Raw genomic sequence first — 19982 nt, 5'->3', positions numbered from 1 at the left:
CTGTATGACTCACCTGGTCTTGCTGTTATTTTCTCTGGCCTGACCATAAACTTTCAGTCTAATTGAAATGATCTGTAAGAGAGCATTCAATGCTGTAAGACAGTTCCTGGTGCTCTAGCCGTTTCAGCAGCCTCAGTAGCCCTTCTGCGTGGAGAGGCCGGTCAGCGCACCGTCAGAGGGGTCTGGGCAGCCCTGCAGAAGTGCCCCCGCGCTGCCTGGAGCGCCGTGCCCGCATTCAGCCTACTAATTGGGCAGGACTGGTAAACAGGAAGTTAAAGTGAATACCTGCCTTGGAGAGTTTGGGCCTATTTTAAACAGAGTAGCTCTGTATCACAGTGCAAACAATGTGATTTTGTGTTAAGTGGGCACCTTTCATGAAACTGCCCACATACTGTACTGATTTGCACTGCTGACCAGTTAAACATTTCTAAGCAGGAAAGAACTGTTGAACCTGAACATAAGCATAAATAAAGAATAAATGCAAACTTAATAAAACAAAAATACAGTCATGTACCTAAGCAAAAGCCAAAGGATTGGTTCTTGATGAATGTTTTTATTTTAAAAGAGCCTAATTCAGAGTGCCGGCTTTTGTGAATATTGATTTAACTCCCGGATAGTGCTCAGAGCGTGCTTGCTCATGCATTATATTGTTCCTTTCCTGCTCAAGCTGCATTTCACTTGCACTAAGCAAGATGAGAAATTTAATCACTCCGGCCTGCGTCAGTTTTGTGCTGCGTTCCTTTTCTCTTCCCGTTTGTTTTGTATTGCCATGAAGCTCAGAGAGGTAATGTAAAGGTCAAGAGTAATGCAACAGATCATGACTGTTTTGTTTTGTACTGTTGTTCTCTCAACACCTGTACCAACAAACATGAAATCCCTTTTTTATAGCATTGTATCTTTTGAAGTCGTGCCGTGGTACTTGAAAAGGGTGGGGGGAAAAAAAGTTTCCCCTTTTTTCTTCCTTACCTTGAGGTAATGTGCTTCTTTGCTGGTATTCGGATCACGCATGCTAGCGGACCACCCACTTTCAAAACATAGAAAAAACAACAGACACATGTAATTGTATTGTATTTACCTATTCCAAAATGTCTGGTCAGTGTCCAGCCATGAAATGCTTAAATAAAAAACGAGCTTTTTTAGTTTAGCACATTTCTAAAAGTAGTACATGATGGCCATATTCCTTACCTGTCTGCAGAGACACTGTTAGGAAGATAATCTAAAGCCATTTTAAAACCAGTAGAAATTGTAAAAAAATGTGGCTGTCATGTGTGTCTGACTGTCTAGAAATACACAAATTTGGCCTTTTGTTCTAAACTTTTTTCATTATCAAGTCTATATCAACACTGGAAATGGACTTTGTGAACAAAGGTTTTGTGTGTTGAAGCCCTATATTTCAGCTTATATTCTCAGTTGATCTGGAAAAATGATGTTTTGGGGGCTACATGTCAGCTACAGTACATTACATATTCATCTTGTTACATATTCATGAGGTGAGAGTTACTGATTGTTCCTTTAATGCATGTTGATAAGGTCCTTGAAAGATAATCATAACGGCACACATCCTACCTGCCCAATCAGCACAACCACATTGTACATGTGTGGCTGCTATAAGTCAGTTACTGTAGCTTGCTTTCTACATCCATGCTGTAGTGGAAGCTTTGAGGTTTCAAATACGTGCTGGAATTTTGAATATAAGGACATGAGCAAGGTTACAAAGTGAGAGGGGGCCATTCTGTCAATCTAACCCAAACACATTTGGTGTTTAATAGCCATTCTTGTTCCAAGAATCTCAGCCAGATATTTCTTGAAAGAAGTGAGTGTACCTGGTTCAACAACCTGGCTGGGTAGCTTGTTCCATACTCCCTCTGGGTAAAGACTCGCCTCCTGATTTCGGTTTCAAATGCACATCTATGTACTTTCTGCTCTTATCCTCTGGTTTTTGTTTCAATTAACTCCTGAAAAAAGAAATGCTTTGATCTTTGGTAGTCTACAGTAAAAAATCTGGAATGAAGTCTCAGGCAGCAGTGTCCTTCTTTGATTATTCCATCCATCTTTTTGTGTTTTTTCATTTCTTATAGTCTGATCTGAAAATCAGATGATTTGCGTGTTGATTTGCCATCTTTTTTTCCAAACCTGGTTAAAAAGCAGCACATTTATTGTTCTCAAACTAAATCAAATTATTAGAGGGAAACAGCAGAGGAAAATGGTGAGACTATTTGTTTCCTAGCTGGTTTTAATACTCCTGCACTAAGCTTCTGTTTTCAACACTGTGTTTATGAAGCACTCCTTCGAACTTCTTCTGTTTAAGGAACGTAATTCCAACGCGCAGGGGGTTGTTTAGAATCCCTCAGAAGTGTGAGAAGTATATCTGAACTGAAAAGGTTATAAGCACACAGACCTCTGCACGCTGAAGGTGTGACATATCACAAAACGTGTACGAAAAGTCCTTCACTGTGGGCTGAGCATTAAAGACAAGCAGCGGCTCTGTTTGACCTGAGCTAAATCAACTGGGTAACAAGCATGGAGGCAGATACCAGGGTATGCAAATCTTAGGCTGTTGCAAAAGTAGCGGCTTTTCCTTCACATTAACTGATGATCAAGGTGGCAGTGTTACAGAGGAAGTAATGCCATAACTGGCATCCTCCTCATCTTGTACAGGTTTGAGTTTGACCTTCATGTGAGGAAGAAGAAGGAAGTAGGCTTATCTGTTCCCTTTCCCTGCTAACAGTCTTCCTGCACAATAATTCAATCACATGTTGCACATCTGTATGTTAGGAACTGAGTATCTTATGCCCAATGTGGTTTATGAGAATGACAGGTAAATTCAGAATGATCAATTTTAAGAGGCATTGTATCCTGGAATGGTCTTTAATGAAAAAAGGAAGCCATGCTAAATGCTTTGTGTGTTCTATACTTGTTGGCCACAGAATATTTCTTCATTTTCTGTGATTTTTGATTGTTGGACTGTCCATATTTTTATAATTTAGACATTTCATATTTAGGCAAAATAATAAGGTATTCTATCTCTCACATCCTATGTTATAAAGTCATCCATTACCAAACACAGTGTAAGAATTTTCCATCTGGCAGCTGCCTGTTTGCTTAGATTCACAGTCTTAGCATCATATTGATGCCCAATTCTCTGTCTTAAGCCTTTCTTTAGAAGTTATGAGCTTTAAGGTCTGTGTAATTCTTCTTGGCTTTAATTCCTCCTAGCCTCCTAGCATCATGCTAAAGGTTTCCTAAAGAGTTTAAAGTATCTGCTGTTCCTTAAAGAACTACATGACTTAGGCTTTTCTTTCTGTCCTCAAAAGGTTTTTAATGACATAATCATCAAAGCTGTTTGGGCCCTGGAAACTAGCCAGATGTTTAATGCTGTTATATTACGGTCCTGAGTAGCAGCATTCCAAATTAGTCGTATTACTAAAAAGACAAGCACTATCATTATCGGAGCTGGATAAATAAAACCTTGGTTTAAGACCACTTTCTCCTCTCTCAAAAGTGGATAAAAGCCTATTTTCATCCAGACACCATTATAATGGGCCAGGCTATTATGGGTTTGTGAAAAACGACTTCTTCGTATAGATCATTATTAGATTTATTTGAAGGAATATGATTCTCGTAATATTATCCTGAACGTTCTGCCTTCGGGTGCTCTACAGATCTGTTTCCTTAATTAAATATTAAAAGATTGGCTCAAATAAGTTTAATGGTTCTATTTTCCTACCTTAAAAAAACTGCTTCATACCTGCTCCCATTGTTGATATAGTGTGTTGGTTCTTTGTATTTACAAGGCAAACGGTCATGCCTCACAAAACTCTGAATATGAAAAACGCCCCAGTAGGAGAACTGCTGCACCACAAGGGCAGTTATGCATATAAGAAAAGGCCTGTGCCTTTGAACACATTATTTTAATGACCAGTCTCAGTCATGGATAGATGTAACACCGTGTACATCCCGGTTTCTCATTTGATAGTTAAATACAGATCAATACTTCCATATGAAAACTAGTGGCTCTGTTTCGTTGTAGATTACAGGTCCCATAGATCGATCACAATTTTACAGTACATACAGGACTATGAAGTACAAAGTACAGCACCTCCTACAGTATGTCATACAGGGGCGTTGGTTTGAAAATTCTGGAGAACAGTGAAGAGTGCCACCTATCGGTCCAGCAAAATCACTTACTGTATGCATCATGCTTTTCCTTGGAGGCCTCTCATCATGGTACTGATTAGTCCTTGTCCTGCTAAGCTTCTGATAGCAGATATTACTTTTGATGGTGGTTTTTCAATATAAAAGACACAATGCTTTATCAAGTTTAAACTACACTTCACCTGTTTGCTGCCAGGTCAGAGTCTACATACGCAAATAAAAAAAATGGAGGGTATATTATCAATAAGACTCTTCGACAGTAATTTAAAATAGATCTAGTTTACAGGACATTTTAGGTCGTCTTCAGCTAGAGCCTTGCCAGCAAGGAAGAATGTAGAAGTTCTGCAATTTTACATTTTCACATTTTAAAAATGTGAAGTGTGTAGTAACATAAGACCTCAAGTGTATCAGGCAGTTCACACACACACTTCTGACTTCTGTATTAAAATGCTCTCTCTGCACACAAAACATACACACATACATTCTTGACAAATACTTTATTTTTGCCAGGATATGCTGTAATACTGACATTATCAGTTGTCAATGATTTTTATGCTTATATTAATTGATCTATTTAAATTATTACAAAATGTATCCCAAAAGCTCCAAAAAAATATAACAACCAGGTTCATATGAATGTTTTGATCTTTTTTTTTTAAAAAAAAAGGCTTGTATTGCAATGTTTTTATTTGCTTGGAATCCTTCTTCGTCAGCTGCAAGAGAAACCAGATCATGCATCTTGATGTCTGAGGAAAAAGAATTCCACTCTGTTCTTGGAGCTGGGAGTCTTGTGTTGGACTTCCTCCGGTCACCAGATGTGCAGATAGCTCACCGGGTGCAGAATCCTTCAAGCCTGAATTCTTGAAGCAAATGTGTGTTAAAATTTTGAGTTTGGTGTGATTTCTTTATTTACCAGGAAATGCTTTTAAGCAGTTCCTATAACACATGTCTACAAGCACAGATGGTTCTTGATTATAAACACTAACACTTAGTAGCAAAACCCTTATTTGCACTGCCCTTACTGTTAAGGACAGATCTAAGCTACGGTAATTTCTTGTACTTGGGTCACAAAGCAGTGCTAAGCTTTTTTCCCTCTAGTACTGATTGAAGGCTTGAGCATTTCCTTTCTCCGTTTTTTAAAAATGGGATATCTGTACCCTTGTCTTTGCCAGGCAACAATTTAATATACTTTCAAGCCTCAGTTACCTTATTTTTAGGGAGGATCATCATCATTAACTACACCCGAAGATAAGTAATGAAATAAATGCTTCGTATCTTTGGCTTCACATCATTTTTACATCACATTCTTCTTGTAAGAATTTTGCTTACTAAGCCAGAGCATGGTGTGCATTGTGCTGGCGAGGAGAGAATCATCTGTCCCTGCAAAAGATTGAATGTGCGCACACTGTAGCTGAGACTGCAAAACTGTGAACTCAATTGTTTGATAAAGAAGAGAAGCTATCAGCAAAGAGGGGGGGAAACGGGAAAACAGAAGAGATTAATGGCTTGTCTAAGGTGAACAAAATCCCAAACAAATGTTTGTCTCGGACATGTGTGTTGACTTGAGGCACGAAGTGTGCAACAAAAATGTCGATACAAACATGGAATTGAACAAGTAAAAATTGACATACAGTATATAACCTCTGAATACCACAGAGCTCAGTGAATTGTCACCTGATTTAACAACCAAAATGCTGCTCATTGTACACATTAAACTCCTTTGCAGTACAGTATGTCCCATTGATTATTGAATTACTGTGTTTTTCTCATTGCCAGTACCTGGATCTATGGGTTCCATAAAGTCAGGGCGGTTCTATTCCCTTTCCTCTTGAAAATGCCCATGGTCTCAAAGCTTAGTCTTGCCACCACATCCAACCCTGCAGTGCAACCTGACAGTTGATTCAGGGTCAGTGTTTCTGTTGCACAAAAATGAGCTTTGCCAGGACCATTATTCCTAATATAATCTAAACATTAAACTTATTGCTTGGTTAAACATTTGCAGTAATTCTGACAAATGAGAGAAGATGGCATCTGTGTGTCCAGAATGTTTATGTGAGCTTTCTATTGCACTTTATCAATGATAAAAGCTTAGTGCTGTGATTATAAGGATCTGTGAAAGTGAAGGTTTAGGAGGAAGCGGTGTTTAACAAATGTAAAATGGAAAATCCCTGCAGTTTATGCAAGGAGAAAAAACGAGAACGGTTTTGAACTGACAGCTGTGACATAACTTGGCATTATTATATGAGATTTATGATGTTCTGAGCCATCAGAAAGTATAAAAAAGTCATTTTGGAATTTGTCACCAGTGACTCAGTGTGAGAATGCTGAGGTCGCTGCTGTCAGAATGTGTTGCAGTCAATTAAGCAGATCAAGGTTTAAGGCAGGACTGAGAGCTTGGCAGCAGCACATTTGAGCCTTTTGTGTTCACAGAACATTCATGTATGAGAAGAGTCGAATGTGTGATTCTGTCAACTAGGGAATGTTTTCAGGTTTGCTTAAAAAAAGGAAATTGTATTGTTTTTGAAACATTGAACTGTTTGATGTGGTGCAGAAGTTCAACAAACGATGAGAAATAATGCACATCCAGAGATCACACAGGTGCTGTCCTGCACAAATAAAAGTGAAATCAATGGGACATGCAATCTTGAACACTCTATTTTTTTTTATTAATAGAATTGGCCAGGACACTGGGGCAATACCCCTGCTCTTTTCAAGAAACGTCCTGGGATTTTTAATGACCATGGCGAATCAGGACATCGCCTTTTTACAGTATAGTGCCCCCGTCATCCTTCGCTTACCCAGGAGGTCTCCTATCCAGGTACAGACCAGGCTCACACCTGCTGAGCTTCAGTGGGTTGCCAGTTGAGTTGTAGGGTGATATGGCTGTTGACACATTCACTAGTATTTAACAGTAGTGAACGTTTCAGCAAACAAGACTTCATCAAGACATATAAAAGTCTGGTCCTGTTGATTCTATTTCCGGTTGTTCACTGGACATCTTTTTCTTTGTGTTCCAGTATTTCACAATTGGAAGAAGTCTGTGATGCTTCTGTTGTGCAAGGTCGGTTAGTCGCTTTAGGAGCAGGAGTGGCAGGGCAGAAAATGGTGACTTTTCTTAGGCTCTTCACATTACAGGCCCACCCTGCTGAGTGCGTGTAGCCTCTGGAAATGTTACGCATGAGTGATCTATGTCCGGGGAAATCTGCTAAAATAGGATACACACAGGAAAGGGCATCTTTCTTTCCTGGGGTTCGATAAAACACAGCTCTCTGTTGTTGGGAGACAACATGGTGAGAGTTCTTGATGTCGGATTCCAGGAGCTGAAAGGCAAAAGATCGCCGCCTCCAGGTCCTCAAGTTCTGCGGTTCGTTCAATTGACTGTGAATAAAGCTGTTGTCCCACTGGCAACTGGAACACAGGGAGATGATTTTGACTTGAGGGCTCCTGTTCTGCAAATGAGCCAATGAACTTGGCCTTGGTACTTCTGGAGATGTATTTATAATGTTTGTTTTTATCAGATAGGCTTTGTTATTTTTCAGAACTTGAAATGCCCTTTTAAGCTTTCATTGAAATGCTTCCAAAACAGTATTTTGGCTAAAAGCTATATGGTAAAACTTAGAAAGAGACACCTACTGTCCTGGAATAGGAGGAACCTAGTGACATAGTCCTAGAATGTTTTATTTGTTGGAAAATAATAAACTGTGATGGAAAAGGCACCCACAACAGCACAAAATGATTTTTCCTGAAAAACTTTAATCCCTGTTGTGTATCCTATTGAAAATTACAGTATAGGCAAGTCTCTCCTTGCTACAGTATATATATTTAAAACTAAATCATACACCAACAATTAAAAAGCACTATTCTGAATGGTTCAACAAATCAATTAGGACAAATATAAGGCAAAAAATCACTTTAGAAAATGATTGAAAACAACACGATCCAGTTAAAGAAAAGTAGTACCATGAATTTAAATCAATAGATATGTTATATGTACTGAGCAATGCACTAGTAAGTCTCAATTAGAGCAATGTGTACATTTTTGGTCACAACTTGATCCTGCCACTCTGGAATCAGTCCTGAAACGAGAGACCTGAGTCCTACACCGAGAGGCTAAATAAGGTGAACTGTTTCAGGCTTCAACTGAAGGCTATTAAGGGACCTGATACAAGTATTAAAAATCCTTGAAGGCACTGACAACGTCAGCCCAGGGGGGTTCTTCAGAATGAACAGTAAAGCACGAACCAGTTCAGTTTAGTTTCCTTGTCATATGCACAAGTGCAATGGAGTGCTTACTGTATGTGCTTGTACGCTCCCATACAAAGCCATTAAGGAAACCAGAGGGCACAAATGGAAACTATGAGGAAGTACATTTCAAACTGAGAACCAGAGGCCCTTCTTTATCCAAAGAGCAAACTACCCAGCCAAGTTGTTGATGTTGATGGTTTCTTTTGAGAAATAGCTAGAAGAGATAAATTGGATACTTAAGCTGCTAACCGTCAAACAAGTCGCATGGACGGAATGGTCTCTTCTCTTTGTCTCCAATTAAAGCAGCTGCAGGGCATGCCAAACATTTATCTTTTTCTCTAAAGTGTGAAAACGTTATGAAGCTCTGTTGTAAGGAAACTGTTATTTTTTTGTGAGCACACCCTAATTAACACTGTGTTTCCTAGGTCTCCGTCAGGTGGTTGGGCTTCTTGTACAAGTTGGTTAGCTTTCGTTAGCCTTGCTCCTGTTGTGTTTCAAATTGACCAGCAGAGGGCAGAATACAGTGACAGTGTGGGAAAGTTTTCCTGCTTAGAAGCACAGTGCTCCTTCACACTGTCCATTGCATTTTCACTGTATATTGAAGGTCCAGGATCATTTAATAAGTAATGTGTTAATATTAATCCCAGAGTTTATTTACTTAATGGAAATAACTGCCTTTTAATGTTCCAGCCTGATAATTCCATGCGACCTAGCCTAAAATAGTGGGTGGACTAAAAAGACCAGGTTGTTTTTTCCCCACAAATGTATATATTTACTGTATGTACTGCGAGTCATAAAAAATGAAACATCTGGTCATTGGAGCCAATAATATTTGCTTTATTTTTGAAGCCCCTTACTACATAGTCATATTGTAATATACTGCATCTAGGACTAATACAGCATCTGTTTATTGGCTCTATCTCTAAACCTGCTTGCTTTTATTATTGTCATAAAAATAGAACTTGTACCTTATACCTAGTAACTATCAAAAAACCTAGTTATATTTGAATCTACTTTTCTTTTTACATTTTTTTGTTAAATGTAAAAACATATGCAGACATTTCTGAATATTTTTAATGTGGGATAGGGTTACAGTATATCTGGAATAAAACGTCCCTTAGAAATTGGTAGTATTACTGACTTTTTAAAAAAGTTAATAGAACCATTGATTGCAGTTCCTCTGTGGTTGAAGACAGTACACTCTTCTTTTACAGAAATAAGTAAATACATCATAAGGACTGGACTGGGTATTCCAGTTACATTGTGGTAGCCCCCCCCCAGACTGGTGATAATCTCAGAACCACAGGCATGGCTGAGGTGGGGCCTGCTTTGTTAATTATTAATTCAAAGTAGAATGTGACAACGAAGCCAATTTCTCCTGTGATGTTCAAGGCTTCATTGGCTTGTACAGCCAGCAGAAGGATTTTCCCTTTTTTCCCACTCGCCTGCAGCTCAGTTGAGCCCCAGCGCTGTAAGGCTGGATCTGTTTTTGTCGAAGAAGCAGCAGCTACTGGAGGAGACAGGAGAAGCACAAGGATGCCGTTCTGTGCTTCCCGAGTGTGACACGGCTATTGTATGTGAAGTGAGTGGCTGGGTGGCAGGGAAGGATTTAAATAAAGGCTACCTTGTTTATTGTGCACTGAGGGAGGAAAACACAGATGAAGCAAAAGCAGTCGCACTTGTCTTTCTGAGCCTTGTCTTCAGGCAGATCCCTCTGCCTCTGTTATTGTTTTTGCATCCAGCCGGCTAAAGGGAGGGGTTTTCTTCAAGATCCAGTAACCTGATCTTAGTGGCACCGTGCACTCACAGACTTCCATTTCTGGAAGGACCTGATGCATCTCGCTAATGAGTTGGTCTGTTAAGCTAGCAGCAATCCTGAGATTCACATCTGATATCTCAGCTTGTATTGGGAAAGAAATCCACTGACAGGGGCAGAGCTTCTGAGAGTTGTCAGCAGTCTGCCGTTAATTTCACTCTCCGTTTCTCTTTCTCTCTCTCTCTTTGTGTGGCTGCGAGAGAGTGTCTCTCCCCATCAGCACCATTTACACTGAGCAAAGCAGTAAAGCACTAAAAGTCTGTGTTGGTGTTACCATCAGAGTGATAGCCAGCAAAGAATCTGCTCAAAAGGATATTGATTTACAGGAATATGAATCTCGTTGATGCCTCTTCTTCCTTATCCACCTGGGCTTGATGGGCAGCAAAAAAGGCAACATCTCCCAGTGAATCAGAGCTGTGGAACTGGTGCTGTGTGTGAGTATTAGCCTCCCAGTCACTCCCCACTGGTAGTGGCTTCACATGGACGTCTGTGCTGAGATACTGGCCACAGTTCTACAGCTCTTAATGGTGGAATAAAAATCAAGGAAAAAAACACATATCTGACCCAAAATGAGTGAAGAAGCCAAGGAAAAGGGCACTGGCAAGCCAGCTCACCGGAAAAAGAAAGGAAAGAAGGTAAGGAAAAAGCTTTCTAAAGTAGCAGCTGTCTGTGGAGTGTGTCTCCTTGGCTATGTTTAGGTAATGGGCTGATTTAATTTTTCTTTCGTGTTTTTTTTCTCAAAAGTTGTAGTCCTCGGCAGTAGCAACAGATTATTTTTTACCCAATTAAAGAGGAAGAATATTCCTCCTTTTTCTAGTGCTGAGTCAGAGGGGTGTGTTCTTTGTGAGCTGTTTTTGTTTTCTGCTCCCACGTTGTAGTGTGATTTCACGATGAAAAGGGGACAATGCCATAAAGAAAGAGGAGCTCCTGTCAGAGAGAGAGAAATTTGGGTGGTTTGTCTCGCATTTATTCAGTTCTCACAAAACCGTTTTAATCTGGCGATGTAAATAAAATCTACCTTAGTGTCTTTTAACACTTTTTTTATGTGTGTCTGTTCCTTTTACCTGTTGTCGTGTTTGTATTTGTTTTTGGGTGGTAGCATCATAACTGAAATATATATGCACCATCATAATAACTGATAGAAGCATGCTGTTTGTTCATATTAGGCATTGTGAAAAACAGGTTTCTGGCTTAATAAGGGAGTAGCTCGCCTTCACAAAGAGGCTAAAAATACAATATATTTTTTACTCTGTCTGAAACCCAGTAACACTCTACCAATTCTAAAGCAAAATGTACATGTAATTTCAAAATCTATAACGTATATCAACTTGATTGAGAATTATACACTGGTTTCTATACCACAAGAATGGCAGAATAAACACTGTTGAGGTTGAAGATACTTAAGTAGACTGCTGTAACAGACATTCTTCGTAAGCATGACTTTTTATGGAGCTACTGTGCTTTGTTTTTTTTTTGTCAACATGTTCTAAACGGAAATGCATTCTACAGCAAAAGCAATAAATGAGTTCACAGCTTCATGCTTCTTTTGTCTGATATTATTTCAACGTCCGTGAAATCTCTCTGTTCTAAGGTACCCTGCCTCTGTTCATCTCAGGAGTGAATTGTGTTACTGTAACTGTTTGGATGGCGGATGTCAACGAGCTGAATGCATCCACAGTGTTACTTCAACCTGTTGCTTAAGTGTGCTTAGCATCTTTGGTACTGCAAGTCCAAGTAAGAAAGCAGCCTTTGTATGTCTAAGCAAACACATGCCTCAGATAAATAATACACAAGGGGACAATTTTATATACGACACAGAACCGATGACACTTAAATGTCAGAGGAATGTGAATCGTGGCTTTTTATAGTGGGTGTGGTTCTCTAATCTTTAAATGTATTATTAAAAAATATTTTTTTAAAGAATGAGATTCATGATTAGGGATAATATCAACAGGAAATAAAACCTATACACATACAGTATACTGTATGAATGCTACAGTACCATTAACAGAATCTTCCCATCCAGCATGAATCAATAAACAAATAAACCATTTTGTCTTAAACTGGCGCCAGCAGCGTGTTTCATTTTCTTTGATGTGAGGAAATTATACAGGGCAAACAAAACACTACGCAGCACAAAATGCCCAGTACATCAGAGCAGATCCCAATAATTGCACACGTTGGGGATCAAAACACCTGAAATAGCAACACGTTTAAATGTTTCCGGGGAGTAAAGGGTCTTCTTTCAAATCTCCTCAGGGTAGGTCAAAATCTTTTAATACTGACATTATTGATATCTTAAAAAACTATGTTGAAGATTAAATTTTTAAAATATTTTTGAAGGTGAGCAAACTACTTGTTTACACTCACAGCTTAATGTTGTTTTTGTTACATGTCATTTTACTGACAATTGAAATGTCAAAGCAGTGTCCCCTGGAACATATATTGTGGCCTAATGGAAGCTGTTGTGATTGGGGATTGTTTAGCTTCTGTTGTTCCCTATGAAATGTCGGATCTGGAGTCTGCTCTTTGGGTTGCTATCATAATGGCCGGGCACCTTGGTGTCTCGAGAGTCGAGTCGATTACATCGAACTCGTCTGCCCAGACTGTGGTTGCCCTGGCACCTGTGATGGTATGTGCTTAGATAGCGCCGCCCAGTGGGCATTTTTAGGTATGCTGATGTAATCGCACAGACTGGCAGCAGGAAAAGGTTATGTGAAAAAAAAAGGTCACTAAACTGCTGGCCTTGGAAAAACAACCAAGAAGCTTCGTGTGCGGCAGTGGAACACACGTGCCACATTTCCCTGGCGTGTGACCCGCTGTTAGTGGCACAGTCAAGGCCCTGGTGTGCTCCCTGAGTGTCCCGTTATGTTCCCGAGGAAAGGCAAGTGCTCTGGGTTTAATTCGGATTTTCACACCGCGGACGCCTGGCTGAGATGAAACGCAGGCCCGTCAAGATGAGTCCAGGTCTCCAGGGTTCAGTGTCATGCTGACATCTGCAGGGATTAAGGGTTGTTCAGTGGAGAGGATTCAGCCTAAAGGTGAAACCAGGGGTGTATTAATCCTGGGCAGACGCTAATTTGCTAGTCATGGAATGAAATGTGACTCATAGCAAAGGAGATATTAGAGCAGGAAATTGAAATCGCTGAAAAAATTGATTGATGAAATTGCCATGATAGGGTTTCCCCCCCATTTAAAAGATGAACACAGAACAAATTAATACTGATGTATTTTACATACTGTCGCTGTGGATCAGGAGTTTATAAACAAAATTTGCAGCATCCTTGTTTCAGTGAGCACAAGGGTACCAGTCATTAGACACAACTCTTCAAAACCTTTGAAAATGCCTAAATTATTTTCTTGTGTCATCAGTTATGTGAGTACATGTAAAATAAGTAATGAATGTCCAGTCAGCTTTTCACTGATGTGTTAAGGGTCTGCACATATTGTATATGAAGATATGCACATATATTATACCTTGTCAGCTTTATAAACCTAAGAGGAAACCTCTGATGGGATTTTATTGAGTTTTGTTTTGTTTTTTTAAAAGAAATATGTATTTTTTTTGTTTCAGACCCCGTGTTTGTGTATTTTACAGTAAATGAACATCAGAAGAAAGTAAGATGCTACATTTTGACTGTTAACAATAGGCAATGTTTTCTTTCTGCAGTCATCTCAGAATTAGAGTCAAGAGGCAAAAAATGCTTTACAGTAATCATTTATTTTCCTTTTAGGTAAATGCATATAAATATTTTGAGCTATTTTTTGCGTGGTTTTGGAAGTTCTTGTTTTTGTATTTTTGTGTGGCGAAAAGCTCATTTTCTATAAAGATTCTAGGTGTAATATATTATTTATCCTCGTCAAGCTAATTAGTAAAAATATAAATGGTAAAGCAAAGTGTCCTTAAAGAAAATCATCAGCACTCCAGAGTTCTCCTAAGTGGACCTGACACTGCGGAAGCTTTGCCATTTTTAAATCCCTCCAAAACACTGTCCTGCTTTCCTTGCACGTCTTCCTAAATAGAAGCCTGTGAGGGCTACTTATTTTGGGGCATCATTGTTTTGCCCTAGATTTGTACTCATTCATTATGAGAGACTGACCTTTAGAAGCTGGCAGGTGTGCCAGCGCTGTGTGCGGGGAGCAGAGCAGACAGTGGTTGTCATAAAGATCTCCATTAGCTCGAGAGATGTCATAGTTTGTCCCAGCCGACGCATGCCTTTAAATATCGAGATGCGCGTCAATCACTGTGAAAAATGGCGATGCGGCTCCCATTCAGGTGGATGTCAGGCTCATCTGCAGTCTCTTCTAGTTGCTCTTCTGCGGTGGTCAAGGTTTTTGTTGCTCTCCACGGAATGGTTTCAGGCTGCGTGCGTCACATGGAATCAAGATAATGCGGCTCTAAGTCCCTCTTGAGTTAAATGGCGCAAGACTGAACTGGGTTGTCTCGCTGTTTCGCTGTAGAAAACTTCAGACACGCAAGGTAGATTTTCATAATGGGCTTTGTTTTTTATCGAACCTAAGCAACGTAATGGACAAGAGGAGGCCATTTGGCCCATCTAGCGTTTGTGGTAGTTGGTAGCCAATGGATTCAAGGATCCAGCTGTTTCTTGAAAGAAGCCAGTGACATCTCACAGCTGTGGCATTGTGGCGGGGTTCACTAGCTTGTTCCATACTCCCACGATCCTTTGCGGACAGAAGTACTTCCATTTTTATTTGATTTTAAATACACTTCCACATACAGTACTTCCCACTTTTACCCTCTGCTTTGTGTTTCTCTGTTGGAATAAACATGTGATGAACAAATCAAATCCGCACTGAGAGACTGGGGGGTTTATTCCTAAAGTCTACTGTCTCTTGTACACTAGTGATAATGGCTGTTACCATCTCCTTGTTCCCTTTTCTGATTCAGAAATGTGTTTTTTTCAGCATAGTAGTTGCACTGCTCTGATGGAAGGCAACACCATTAAAACTTCTTTTTCCCCACTTGCATACGCTGAATGGGAGTCAACAAAAATCTGGTAATTGTAAAAATGAGTTTTACTGGCGTGAAAAATACCACATACTCATCTGGTATTAACAATATTGGTTTGTCAATGGGACAAAATTTAATGATGTTGTTTTTCCTTTTGACTTTTGAGTATTTGACATGATCATTTTTTCAATGCTAATTTAATGTTAACATGTGTCATTGTATCAGTAAAGTAGCAATTTTCAGTTCTCATAAATCAATTTGGGATTGTTAAGGTTGTTGAAAGGAGAAATGGGTTTTTTCAAATCTTTCAATTTGCTTTTGTCTGCCCTTACCTTATAACTACAAATTGATTATTTGACTCTTTCTGGTTTTCAAGTTCCTTTACTTGAATTATTGTTCTATATTTCCTTGCTTCTGGATCATTACAGCAATCTGTGGGATTACTTCCTGGGATAGGTCTGTTGTCAATGTATATAATGTACAGTATAAGACTACATTTCTATTGTAGTCAGTGCTGTCTATCCATCTCTTATTGAACTGGCTATTGCATTTGCTCATTTTCCATGTTATCAATCAATTTTGCAATGTTGCCTGTAATTGTAACTTGAGAATATAGTGTGTTAAATGAATGTTGCTTTTTTTAAGAGCAAATTGCCCATTTTCTTGTGTTCTCTTCCTTGTTTTGTGCCCTAGATTGTACAGTAGCTTCAGCTGTAGGGGTGCTCTCTGAGGTGTCTGGATGAACAGTTCCAGTCCCTGTAGTTCATCTCCAGATGTGGCTTTTATGTGGAGTTTAAAGTCTTCTAAAACATGACAGCTGTATGGTTATATAACTTCTATCTGTTCATTTTTTCCATGGCATTTAAAATAATTTTTTGTTTCCCAACTCTGCTCTGACCATACCTAAAAGGTAGAAATGTTTTTTTTTTAGTTTTTCAACCACCCAGCCAAGTTATGAAAGTTGATATTCTGGCTTCTTTTAGGAAATTGCTGGATGAGACCCACACCTTTGTTTGCTACTAGTAACCAAGTATCAAGATGGGCTGAATGTCATCCACTTGTTTCTAACATTCCTTATGTTCTTAATTGAAATGATGACAATTTGGAGAAAATCCCTATGTGTTTTTTCAGAAAGCAACAGGACTTTGAATATACAGGTATGTTTTCAAACGCAATAATACTATTTTTGGCACTCCAGTGTGCAATAGGGTAACTGAAAAGCGCATCTGTTTCTGTGTCCAGAAATGATCAGGATCAGGGTAAACCACTGCATTACTGTACTGTGCGGCTTAAGTTGTTTTTTCTCAACTTTTATTATCTGTATACACCTTAAAAAATGTGAAGAGATAATGTTCTATACAGTATGTCACTACAATGGCCAGAAATAATTAAGGAGGCTTGATATTAATATTCAGTTTTGCTTACACTTTCCAAGCAATGTTTAGATGTCCAGCTGTGCACATTCAGTATTAATCATGCCAGCTGTTTTTCTCTCATTTACAAATACTTGCAAAAATTTATTTTCTTTTTCAAAATCTCCTCCCTTAGAAAAATAAGTAATTGAGTGGAGAATTTTGGTTTTCTTCCCCTTTTTCTCATTATGGATTCACAAGCCATCAGCACGGTGCACTTTGCTGTCCACTCCATTGTCAGCCTTGGAGTTTCATTTGCATATTGACTTTTATTGGTGACATTATTGTAATTGCTGGTAATTCTCCATCACTTTAACACACCAGTGTGACATGTCCCGTCATTTATTATGGCAGAAGTGTTTTTTTGAATGAGGTCAAGGACCAAGGATCATGTCATGGTGTTTTAACAGAGAGGTGTGGACATACTGTCTCTTTGAGATTTTGAGTTAGAGGAGTAAAACAAAAAAATGAAACAATAACAAATCTATCACTTTAATGACCCCATTTTTATCATTGTTTCCTTAATTTAAGGTGCGGTATGAGTACGGTTGGTAACGGTGAGGAGATGGCTAACAGCTTTGAGTTATTCCAATGATACTTTTCTAGGTTAGGACCAGTCATGGAAAATGAACAATATAATCTTAAGAGCCCACTTAAGTGCTTCCTTGGAGACTCTAAAACATATATGCAGTCATGTTAACTGAACAAACCTTTGTTTTATTTATGTGAACACATAGAATAGGAGCTCGCTGAACGTTGGCATTTCTGTAAGTAAAATATCTAACGAGGATGTGACAAGTGTTCTGAAAGTAATTGATTTTTCTTTATGCTTCAGACTTCAAAGGAAAAATAGCTCCATGGCCATCTTGGAAATAGTTATTGTTTGCTCTTGGGTAAACATTTCACAGTTATCTTATATTGATTGAAACATCTTTCAGGTTTTGCTAAACCTTTTTTTTTTTTCGTAAAAAGCTTTGCTTCCTCTGTGTAGTGAAATTGGGTGCCGTGATTGTGCCTGGAACTACTAGGATCTACTACAGCAACAAATGTTACGGTACTCCCCCTAAGGGAAATTTAAACTGACTGATTTTAGCATCGCTTGTGGGAAATTCAAAAAATTTCTTTTTGCACTTTTGTAAAAATCCGGTTGTCAAGGTATTCTGAAAATGGGAGGTTGAAATTCTCATGCCATTAATCTTCAGATGACTGTACACCAAACCTGACATGATGACAGATGACACAATGCATGGCATTGCAGTTGATGCCCTACAAACCACATTCTTACCTTGAATAGGAATTTCTCATAGCTAAAGGGTAGGAATTCCTGGTGCTTTTAAAAAGCATACCATGCCATATTCCTGATCCGAATAAGACTGAGTAGAGCTTGGTCTTGAGATCTCATGGATCTTTTTAGAGGTGCAGTGTGTGAGAGTTGCCCTTCCTGCCCTGATGACTGCCAAAGAGCAGTCATTTACAGTATACTGTAAATCTGCTGATCAGGGTCAGTGTGTGACAGCACCACCTGCCTGGGAGGAGGGAAGGAGAAGTCTAACTTTTCCTCTCCTGTGATTACACGTGTCAGATCTCGGAAGTAGGCTGAAGCTGGATTAGAGGGCCCAAGGGTCTAGTCATGGACAAAATAAACAAACAAAAATGGAGAACAGCGTAACCAAGGAAGAGCTGTGCTCAGGGAGAAATGAGATATGATAAAATATTCAAACATCCGGTGAACTTTAACCTGAGCCTAACAGGGTGTTTACAATCTGAATGAAAACCAATATGGGTGCACAAAGTTATAACTGGGAGATGGGACAGGAAGTGAGCTCGATGCATTTCATTGAGTCAACATTATAGGAAGTAACCCACACAGGGAATGGAATAGCTGAAATGGATTCCAAAGATCATTTTTAACCCAGGGCTGACTGCCACCTGATTTTTGGTTCCCTTTAATGGAGCATATACTGTAGTTGCACATATAGTACAGTAGTTCTGTCAAAAAGACTTGATTTATGTGTGTATCAAAATCTTCTTTTAAAATATTTACAAGGATGGCTTGATAAATGCAAGGCCTCTGTTTAATTAATGAAGGTATTAAATCAGCTTTTAATGATTGAGGGGCACTGCCAGGTGCTTCATATTATGGGGGAACAATTTAAAAGGATTTCATGCTTCATGAGTAACATACTTCTGGCAACATGATAGCAAGAACGTTGGCGTGTCTTCAGCACAAAAGCATTTTCATTTCAATAGCATGAACTTGTTTCTCAAGAACTTCTGTATGTAGGACTAAGAGTACTTTTATTAACCCATGAAGGATACATTTAATTTGATGATGATCCAGTATTCATAACAACAGAAGAAACAGCTATAGCCTGAGATCTATTAAGCTGTATTGCTGTTCTGTTCTGATATACAGGGTGAAATAACATTTAGCACCCACCAGGAAAACAAAATGTTGCTTAGTTTGTTTTTCATAGAAAATATATTCTCATCACTAAAGAATATTAAATCAAATAATCGTCAGAAGTATTGAGAGAAATTGATTATTTGATTGTGTGTCATCACAAGTGCGGATACAAGTGGTTGTACTGTAGTTAAGAAATGGCTTGTAATCTCATGTTTTACAAAGTTGTATTGATATAATTGTTACCACAATTATCAAATTGTTTTTCATATTTTTGTTGATACAGAAATGTAATTTCGTGATAAACCATACCGTAAAGCTATTTTGTGATGTCAGTGCTGCAAATGCTTGCATTATTATGTGTTTTGATACAAAATGGTTGAAGCTATTTTATATTTTATGCAGCTTTTATAGGTTCACTTCTTACTTTAAAAAGTCCAGAATCTTAAAATGTTCTTTGTTTGAGTTACTCTGAGTAAAATCACACAAAACATGAGGTTAAAGAGTGCTTTTGGAAAACATTTCTTCAAAGAAATTATGGACATGAGTCTAATTCGTCATATCTGTCATACATGTGTTCATTTAAAGGGCTAATCTCTTTCATTCAACTTAATCTTTGTGTGGTAATTTAAAAAATAAGACTAATAAACATTTCAGAAGATGCTTTCAGATGGCTAACAATCAGCATAGCAGTACTGAATCTCCTGCAGTGCCATAGAAATGAAACATAACTGCAGATATTTTTATGTGCATTGTCTGTAAAGAAATAAAAGATAACATTTATTGACTACTTCCTCAGTAAATCCATGTGAAATTTCCAGTTTTCTCAAACTAAAATGTGGCAGAACTGTGAAAAATGTACTTTAGCATGACAGATAGGCTAATAAATATGGATGGATCCAGCAGCTATTTAGAAAATAAGCAGGCTTTGAGTTGCCTGAACACTTCAGCATGACTTGTTTCCCTGCTATTACAAGA

At 38.7% G+C, this 19982-nt stretch overlaps 1 protein-coding gene across 3 annotated transcripts in view; it reads left to right on the top strand.

The window, feature by feature from the left end:
* The window catches only part of ank3b (ankyrin 3b), a 203423-nt gene that overhangs the window by 33820 nt on the left and 149621 nt on the right, over nucleotides 1-19982 (top strand). Inside the window, exon 1 of one of the 3 annotated variants that reach the window (XM_088634871.1) lies at nucleotides 9999-10851. The exons of the other annotated variants lie outside the window; for them this stretch is intronic. Within the exon in view, the coding sequence (XP_088490997.1) occupies nucleotides 10786-10851 (66 nt within the window). The 5' untranslated portion in view covers nucleotides 9999-10785. Of the gene's footprint in view, nucleotides 1-9998; nucleotides 10852-19982 lie in introns of those variants that run through there. 3 annotated transcript variants of the gene reach the window in all.

Source organism: Lepisosteus platostomus, chromosome 6 (assembly GCF_059453375.1).
Source record: "Lepisosteus platostomus isolate fLepPlt1 chromosome 6, fLepPlt1.hap1, whole genome shotgun sequence".
NCBI classification, from domain to species: domain Eukaryota; kingdom Metazoa; phylum Chordata; class Actinopteri; order Semionotiformes; family Lepisosteidae; genus Lepisosteus; species Lepisosteus platostomus.
This window is presented reverse-complemented; position numbering and strand designations above follow the sequence as displayed.